The 9,326-nt window shown below is 42.5% G+C and overlaps 1 protein-coding gene across 1 annotated transcript; it reads left to right on the forward strand.

The window, feature by feature from the left end:
- Nucleotides 1–4,580, forward strand: crsp7 (cofactor required for Sp1 transcriptional activation, subunit 7). The gene is made up of 3 exons (XM_037681514.1): nucleotides 1–314; nucleotides 2,731–2,805; nucleotides 2,887–4,580. Exons 1-3 carry the CDS (start codon nucleotides 243–245, stop codon nucleotides 4,555–4,557), a joined length of 1,818 nt encoding a protein of 605 aa, XP_037537442.1. The 5' UTR covers nucleotides 1–242; the 3' UTR covers nucleotides 4,558–4,580.
- The last annotated feature ends 4,746 nt before the right edge of the window (nucleotides 4,581–9,326 follow it).

A 9,326-nucleotide genomic window follows, 5' to 3' on the forward strand; every position in this document is an offset into this window, starting at 1 on the left:
AGGCCGTTGAGAGATCCAGCAGCTGGTAGTTAGAGGAGCGCCGAAGCAGGCAGAAACCAAGTCAGGCAGGGTATTTCCTACTCCATGTGAGATAAACCGAGTCGTCTACCGCGCATGCTACAGAAAATATGCTGTTCGGTGGCCCGATGTGTTCCCGAATCGGCTTCTGAGACAACATTGTCACCCGGCTGTCGTTTTGGAGGATTCCTCCCTCCATCTCCCCGGATCGCAGCGAACAGGCAATGACAACGGTCCCAGCAACCCCGCAGCAGATGAAGGACCGGCTGCTGCAGGCCATTGACAGTCAGAGCAATGTGAGCAATGCTAAAGCTAACGGCAGCTTGTTTATCTTCGCCCTGGTGTAACTCGATGTCGCGGTTCAATCACCATCTCCCAGTTAAATGTTTCGTTGTTGTTGTTGTTTTAAGAAAACACCTAACTGCGTTGTCTGCACCGACGTGTCGAGCGCCTCTGTGACAGAAAGCTTCATGGGAGTTGACAGCTAGCTACAAGCTAGCTCAGCTAACCCTTAGCCACGATTAGACAGGAGTCTGCCGTTAGCATGTTAGCTGCTAACCTAGCTTCAACTCCAAAGCAGGTTTCGTACATACGAAGGAACACAACCCACTCACTGTCTCAAGGAATGCTCATTCGCGTTTAAGTTTATATGTAAGTTCTCCCAAATAGCCGGCGCTTAGTTGTGTATTGTTTAATCAACCAATTTTAGAGTATAATAAGTCGAAATTAAGCATTAGCTCGATGGCTAAGCAACGGTTTAGGAAGTAGTCGGGTCCGTCCTTCTCAAGTTAAGTTGAAATGTAGCCACAGCCAACCAGCTGATACAGGTAGGTCCACTGAACCTCTGCCCAACACTATCGATGAGAAGTGAATTATGACTGAAGGTAGAGCTCTTTGTAGACTAAATGTGCTCACAAGCCACGCTCCAGTTTGGATGTTTTCTCAAATACGCAGCTACTTTGAGTTGTTGCTCCAAAATCGTCGTTCTGTCTTTGAATTAAATTTAATTCAGTGTTTTTAGACAACACAGATTTCCAAGAAAAATAATTTCAAGACTCTTCATAAGAGGAAAAAAAAAAAACAAGTACAATTCATGGCTGCAATTCAGCTCTGCATAAAGTCTGTGCAATTCTTATTCAATTCAGTTCAAAAATACTTTATTAATCCCAGAGGGAAAGTAAGTGTTGTCGTAGCTCATCATCTTGGTTTCGTTCAAGAGTTGTTATAGATGCAGAGCTGTGGGCAGGAAGGATCTCATGCAGTGAATTTAAAGAACCTGGCCACAGATACTGATCCATCCACCTGGATCCAGCTTGCGGTCAGATCTGGTGGGCCTCTCGGTCCTCCTGGGTAGCAGAACTGCCCGACTGCTGGGTAGATTCCTCCCTGAGCGATGGTCACCCCTCCCAGCAGTCTGCCAAACTCCTCGTCACCACGGACAGCCAGCTTACGGTGTTGGGGGATGATCCTGGTCCTCCCGTTGTCAAAAGCTGACTTTCCCACCAGCTCCATGATCTTGGTGGTCAGGTACTCGAGCACAGCTGCCAGGTTGATGGAAATTCAACCACGGTGCCTCCTTTTCTACTCCTTTGGGGCTGTAGCTGATGTATTTGAGCTTTTGATATGTTAATCAGATGCTCCTGGTTGTTAAAAGAAAAACACTTTGTCGCCATGGTTACGCATCATAACAAATGCCCAAAGGTAGAAAAGTTTCTATAAAAATCCTTCCAGCTGCACAGCATCCAATACCAGAGGAAGTAATCATCCGAAAAAAGGTGATGATAAGAGAATGAAAGTTACAGAGCTGCTCCAACACGCAGCCACCCCGAGCGGCGCAAGTCTAGAACAATTCTAGAATTATAGAGCAACACATTGACATACAATTCATTATGAAATGCTAATGAGTGAAAGTTATCTATCAAAGGAAGCCAGCATAAAATCTTCACTTCATCACCACCATCGTGATCAAAGCACTGGAGACAGTAGAAAGGAATAACTCAGTTTTAACAAGAAACCTTCTGCAGAACCAGGTTCAGGATGAGAGGCCATCTGCCTAGTCCCACTTGGGTTTGAGGGGACAGAAAAGAGACAAACCCAGAAGGTCTGGTCCAGGTGTAGTTTCAGTGTGAAAAAAGAAAAACGTGTTAAAACAGCAATGTTTGCACACATGAACATGGAGAGGAGCAGAGTGAGGTGTGCTCAGTTTGTTCTCCAGTAGTCTAAGCCTGTAGCAGCATAACTAAGGGATAGCTGAGGAAACCCCATAGGATTGATTTAAAAGAAAGCCTTAAGCCTAGTCTTAAAAATAGACAAAAGTTTTCGTCTGAAAGGTAAAAACTTGAAGTTGGTTTTACAAGAGGGAAGCTTTATTTTTATTACTTATGTTCAACTTTTAGAAACTCTAGGAACCGCAAGTAAACCTGCAGTCTGAGAGCGAAGTGCTTCGTTAGGAATCAAAAATCCCAATATTATTTTTATATTTATCGTCCTAGTGCAAGGGACTGTTCTCCTCTGTTGAGAATATAAATTGTTGTCGGTAGGGGTGCACCGATAAATCGGCCTGTCGAGTTGTCAGTCTTTTCCAGATTGATTACATTCATCATTCAGGGAGTACACCTGTTTTTTTGTTGTTGCATATTCCAGGATAGGCTGAACTGAGTAGTTTTGCTACAAACTTAAGTTATACAAGCTGTTTACTTGCCTTTATTGCAGATATGCAATATGGTGGTTGTACTGGAAGTAATTGCTTGTCTTGAGAAGTATCCCATTACCAAAGAAGCTCTTGAGGTAAGAATTTATGATTTATAAGTTATTTCTTTAAATAGTATAGTGGTGCTGATTTTCTCTCTCACACACATTGTTTTCCAGGAAACACGACTTGGAAAATTAATTAATGATGTAAGGAAGAAGACCAAGGATGAAGACCTTGGGAAACGTGCCAAGAAACTTTTGAGAAACTGGCAAAAGCTAATAGAACCTGGGCCGGCTGTGTCTGCGAGCGTCCCTGGATCTACCAATGGCAGTTCTCATCCCTGCAAAACGGAGTCGTTTCCTCCGGACATTTCCGTATCAGGGAAAGGAGTCCCTGAGGTCAAAATCAGAAATGATGTTCATAACACATATTCACCTAAAGCTGAGAAATCAAGCAGCCGCAAGCGGCGGGCAGAGCACAAGGACAGTGGGGTGCGTTTACCGGAAAAGATGGCCAAGATGTCAGCATATGATAATTCTGTTGCCACACCACCCACCAATGGGATTGCAGGCAGTCCAAACGTCCTGCCTGACCAGGAGGTGGTCCCATCTCCAGACAGATCTCGAACAGACCATCTTGAAAACGACAAAGTCAACAGAATTCCAGTCAATGCTGTCAAGCCTCGCCCCAGTTCCCCCGGCATGGCCAAACCACCTAGCACCTCCTCTTTGATTAAAGTTGCAGTGATGCAGCAACAGGCTAAACTGGATGAAGGAGGAGAGAGCTATTATCAAACGAGGAGTCCCCGCAGTGTCGCCTCCAGTCCAAGGAGCTTGAAGCAAGACTCTGTATCCAAGCGTTCTTCGGCATATGCAGCGAAAGGAACGCCGATCCCAAGCCCATCTTCCAGAGACTCTCCCCTCTTTTTCTCCCAGCCTTTGTCCTCCCCAGGACAAGCGTCGCTCAGCGAGAAGCTGCCTCCTCCTTCTCATAGGTCTACAGTACACTCTAATTCATCAGAAGTCCCTTCGCATTGCCCGGCTCAAGACATATCTGCAACACTGGACTCCCCATCTGTTTCCCCCTCCCTTTTTCTTTCGCAGCAGAACTTGGAAATGCAACGATCAACGTTTGAGGGGGGCGCGGCTGTGTCTGATGACACAGATGGGACAGTGGTACCAATCTCTGAGCATAAAAGAAGGAAGTACAGATCTAGAGACTACTCTGTTAACTTAGACGGCCAGAAATTAGAAGATTTGACTAAGCCTGTGCGGTTAAAAGAACGCAGACTAACATTTGACCCGGTCACAGGTCAGATCAAACCTTTGGTGCATAAAGAACCTTCTCAAGGGGAGACCGCCCCTGCTCTAGATCCTGCAGAGTTCAGGCAGAGAATTGAGATCCCTGTCCAACAGCCCACTGCCACAACCTCAACCCCAGGTCCCAGCCCAAACCCCTTCCACCAGACGAACTGGAAGGAGCTATCTAGAAACGAAATCATCCAGTCCTACTTGAACCTTCAGAGCAACTTGCTCACCTCCTCAGGGGTTCAGGCCCCTAGTGCACACTTTTTTATGTCCGAATATCTGAAAAAGGAAGAACAAGTGACCAAGGAGACGAGGAAAATGCACGTTTTGCAGACGGACAAAACAAAAGGGGATTTACCAGGCGTGAGCCGGGAGGTGACAGATGAGGACTTGGACAGGATACACACACAGAACTGGCCGGGTGTTAACGGTTGTTATGATACCAAGGGCACCTGGTACGATTGGACCGAGTGTATAGCACTGGACCCTCATGGGGATGAAAGCAGATTGAACATCCTGCCCTATGTTTGCCTAGACTGAGGGCTTTGCAAAGGCTGCCGTTGTGTTTTTTCTCATTTGTTTTTTTGTTTTTCCCACTCCTTTCTGCGTCTCCTAACGGAGACAAGATATGTTGTGATTTTCTTTGTCCGCTGTGAGTTTGGCAGCAACCCAGCCTGCTGAACTCCCCTCCCTATGCCTCTCTCTGTGATAATCTGCTGAGACTTTGGTATTAAACGCATAAATACTGAAAGAAGAGTTGTAATATCAAGGGCTGTTTCGGTTTTATTTTTTTTAACTGAAAGCCACAGAAGAAGTGCGGCCCATGTTGCAGAATTACACTGTTATAAGTGAACGCTTAAAAACACGGCAGGATTATTTCTCACAACCTGAAATGTGATTGCAACGTGCATTTTTGGTGGTCGGTAGTTCTGCTCCTGTTTCAGGCACACTGAGCCAACGCTGTTTCCATTTGAGCTTATTTGTTGCAACCTGAAGTTGAAGCGAGTAGGAAGGCTGGGCGTTCGCTGCCTGACCCAGTCCGCCATGTTTGTCCCCAAAAAGCTGTTGATAGTTAATTTAGAACGTGTCCAGAATATAAAGTACTGGAACATGTTTGGCTGGTACAAGAGGCTTTATGTGAGATATAGAAGTAAATTAAAAGTTTCTTATGTATACATCTATTTATTTTTGATCAGTTTGTGTATTGGATGTCATTTGAACCAGTTTTTTGAGAAAAACAAACTTTTTCCTGTTCATTACGATTTTATTTGCCTAATTCTCATCGCTAAAACGATTAGCCTGGTCTTTAATGTTGATCTCAAATTTCAGGAGCTATTAACATTCCAGAGTCCACTCTCCACCAAGTTTCACTTTATAGTGTTTTTATTTTACAGTTCACACCGGCTCCACTCTCAGCGTGAACCTGTTTTTAAATGGTTACAAAAATATAATTTGATGCACGTTACAATTTTAATATTCAGTTCAGGAGGGGAACAAATGGGATCGAACAGCTCGTCACTTCAGGTGGTTGTTGCGTTTGAGCTGGACAAATGTGTTGGACAGCTAAACGTGGTGTTTGCACATGCAGTTAGTGTCTCACTGGGCTGCTGCTGGGGACGCAGAATGGTGGGAAAATAGACATTTTCTGTCTTATTGAATTCTGTTTGCAACAGCGATCTATGAGGCTAGTTCTATTTTATGAGCTCGTCTTGTTTTTATTTCTGGACGTGGTTTTGTCCACGTACTCCCACATTATACCAGCCTCAGCCCACGCTACCACTGTCATGGTTGTGATGTGACCTGATGGAGTACTCTGGAAATCTGGACCAGTTTCCATAATAATTTATCAGTGGTTTTTAGACGTGGACATGTTTGTAGTCAGGTGAGCTTCCATGTCTGTCAAAGTCCAGCTCTGATGATCCTTAAAGTGTCGGAGACTCCTCTGCAGCTCCAAGTGAATAAATTAAGAACTCTTCAGAGACGCTGTGAGGAATGCTGCTCACCAGCTCAGTGAGACACTGCCTTTAGGTCCTGCTCATAAAAGTTCCTCAGCAGTCTTTTTTCTTCTTCTTGTGTTGAGCAGCCTTTGTAATTTCAGATATTTAGACATTTCTGGGCACAGGAGATTCGTTTGCTTCGGTTTTTAAACTCGAGAAGGAGGCTGCGAGGAGAAGTTCCTGGGATTTATTTATACGATGAGCAACTACCTAAATTAGATTTTCACCTAAACCCGGTGGTCTCCGTCACGTTTCTCCCATGACTTCCATCAACACGAGCCTTTTTGCAGCCACTGTCCACTCCTTTTCTTTCTACCAATGTGCCTTGGTAAAAAAAAAAAATTTTTAAAAAGACAAAAAGTAAATCTGGATTTGCTTCCACATAAAACATGCCTGTCTGTAACTTTATGTGCGATTCCAAATCCCACAATTGATACGAGCCTGGTTTATGCATCGTTCTGTTGACTTTTTGTAAATGTTGATCTGAGGAAAAGTGAAGCTGCACAACAACACAGCTGGCAATAAAAGGACAAAAATGTACAACGGCTTTAAAAATCCTTTTCTGTAGAGTTTCCACCAGCTCTTTGTGTTCGGGGTTGAACGTCGGCAAACTGGAAAATCAAATCATCTTCATCTTTAGTTTTATCAGTAGAACAGTGGGGCCTTTAAAGTTCTGTTGTGTTCAATAAAAACAACAAAGGTCTTGATTTTGAAACGTTGAGTTTGACGCCCTGCACTCTGTGTGGTTGTCCTTACCCAGTTTGTCCATGAGGGGGCGCATGTTGCTCATTTGGCTGCAGTAGGCGTATGCAAGTAAAAGCCCAATATCTTCATAATCTAGGACAAACCAGTATGAAGGTGGCAGATGATATGCATTACATCAAATATGCTAGGCTGGAAGTTGTACTTTGTTTGACATGAATCAAGTGTGGAGTATCTGAAAGACCTAAAGGTTCTGCGTTCCTCAAAGGAATGCATATCACCTGCCATCTTTCTGTAGGTTAGAGCAGCAGAGTCAGACGCTTTATTGTCATTCGCACCTCGTGGTACATGTGGTGGAGCGGAATTATGTGCACAAGGTCCCAGTTACATCCAACAATAAAATGTATAAGAAAAACAACAACTAAAAATACACTAAGCACCAATAGCATAAAAACATTACGTGGAAGTGCAGCATGAGTCTGATGAGCACGTGCAGATGAGCACGCATATCATGGAGTCGAGAAATGACTGAGTTGCATCTGTTTTGGTCAAATCTTGAAAATAAGTTTCTGCGTGATCATTCTTGTGTTACAGAGATCTCGGACTACACACGCTCGTGGACATTAATGTTTTAATTCCTGTGTTCTACTGAAAGTTGATGTCATGGGCACCAGTGACCCCTGTGACCCGAAAAGGAAGAAGTGGGTAAAAATAATGGATGGTTGTTATTTGTGACTATTGAAAACTCATAATTACTTTTAAAAATTATACATTTGTTGCATTTTTCACTTATGAACAACACCATTATTTTGCAGTGCAAAACTTTTTGACTGAAACACAGGAATTCAAGGCTAAAGGCTATTGGCTCTAGAGCTAATGTCATAAATATTAGCTCAGGAGCTAAGTAGACTGTACATATCTATATATCTATCCATCAATATATATAGATAGATATAGGTATCTATATATAGATAGATATAGGTATCTATATATAGATAGATATAGGTATCTATATATATAGATAGATATAGGTATCTATATATATATATAGATACCTATATCTATATATAGATAGATAGATAAATGTGTATATATATAAATATACCTATAATATATATATATATATTATACATTTAATATATATATATAAAATGTACTATATATATAATATATAGGTATATTTATATATATAGATATCTATATATATATACCTATATATTTTATATATATATATTATTTGTTTTATATATATATATATTATATATATTATATACAAACCGGATTTCAAAAAAGTTGGGACACTAAACAAATTGTGAATAAAAACTGAATACAATGATGTGGAGATGGCAAATGTCAATATTTTATTCGTAATATAACATAGATGACAGATCAAAAGTTTAATCTGACTAAATGTAACATTTTAAAGGAAAATGTTGATTCAAAATTTCAGTGTCAACAAATCCCAAAAAAGTTGGGACAAGTAGCAATAAGTGGCTGGAAAAAGGAAATTGAGCATATAATGAACATCTGGAAGACCAATTAACACTAATTAGGTCAATTGACAACATGATTGGGTATAAAAAGAGCTTCTCAGAGTGTCAGTGTCTCTCAGAAGCCAAGATGGTAAGAGGATCATCAATTCCACCATTGTTGCGCAGAAAGATAGTGCAGCAATACCAGAATGGTGTTACCCAGCATAAAATAGCAAAGACTTTTAAATTATCATCATCAACCGTGCATAACATCATCAAAAGATTCATAGAATCTGGAACAATTGCTGTGCGTAAGGGTCAAGGCCGTAAAACTCTACTGGATGCTCGTGATCTCCGGGCCCTTAAACGTCACTGCACCTCAAACAGGAATGCCACTGTCAAGGAAATAACAGAATGGGCTCAGGAATACTTCCAGAAAGCATTGTCAGTGAACACAATCCACCGTGCCATCCGCCGTTGCCAGCTGAAACTCTACAGTGCAAAGAGGAAGCCATTTCTAAGCAAGCTCCACAAGCTCATACATTTGCACTGGGCCAGGGGTCATTTAAAATAGAGTGTGGCAAAATGGAAGACTGTTCTGTGGTCAGATGAGTCACGATTTGAAGTTCTTTATGGAACACTGGGACGCCATGTCATCCGGACCAGAGAGGACAAGGACAGCCCAAGTTGTTATCAGCGCTCCGTTCAGAAGCCTGCATCACTGATGGTATGGGGTTGCATGAGTGCTTGTGGCATGGGCAGCTTGCATGTCTGGAAAGGCACCATTAATGCAGAGAACTATGTTCAGGTTCTAGAACAACATATGCTCCCATCTAGACGCCATCTCTTTCAGGGAAGACCCTGCATTTTTCAACACGATAATGCCAGACCACATTCTGCAGCAATCACAACATCATGGCTACGTAGGAGAAGGATCCGGGTACTGAAATGGCCAGCCTGCAGTCCAGATCTTTCACCTATAGAGAACATTTGGTGCATCATAAAGAGGAAGGTGTGACAAAGAAGGCCCAAGACGATTGAACAGTTAGAGGCCTGTATTAGACATGAATGGGAGAGCATTCCTATTTCTAAACTTGAGAAACTGGTCTCCTCTGTCCCCAGACGTCTGTTGAGTGTT

This window comes from Nematolebias whitei, chromosome 9 (assembly GCF_014905685.2).
Source record: "Nematolebias whitei isolate Nwh7 chromosome 9, NemWhi1, whole genome shotgun sequence".
Taxonomy (NCBI): domain Eukaryota; kingdom Metazoa; phylum Chordata; class Actinopteri; order Cyprinodontiformes; family Rivulidae; genus Nematolebias; species Nematolebias whitei.

Bases quoted from the DNA above. Each gene is read 5' to 3' on its own strand.
- crsp7 (XM_037681514.1), top strand. From the start codon at position 243: ATGACAACGGTCCCAGCAACCCCGCAGCAGATGAAGGACCGGCTGCTG. The intron at 315-2,730 runs GTGAGCAATGCT...CCTTTATTGCAG, and splicing joins CCATTGACAGTCAGAGCAAT to ATATGCAATATGGTGGTTGT. The intron at 2,806-2,886 runs GTAAGAATTTAT...ATTGTTTTCCAG, and splicing joins TTACCAAAGAAGCTCTTGAG to GAAACACGACTTGGAAAATT.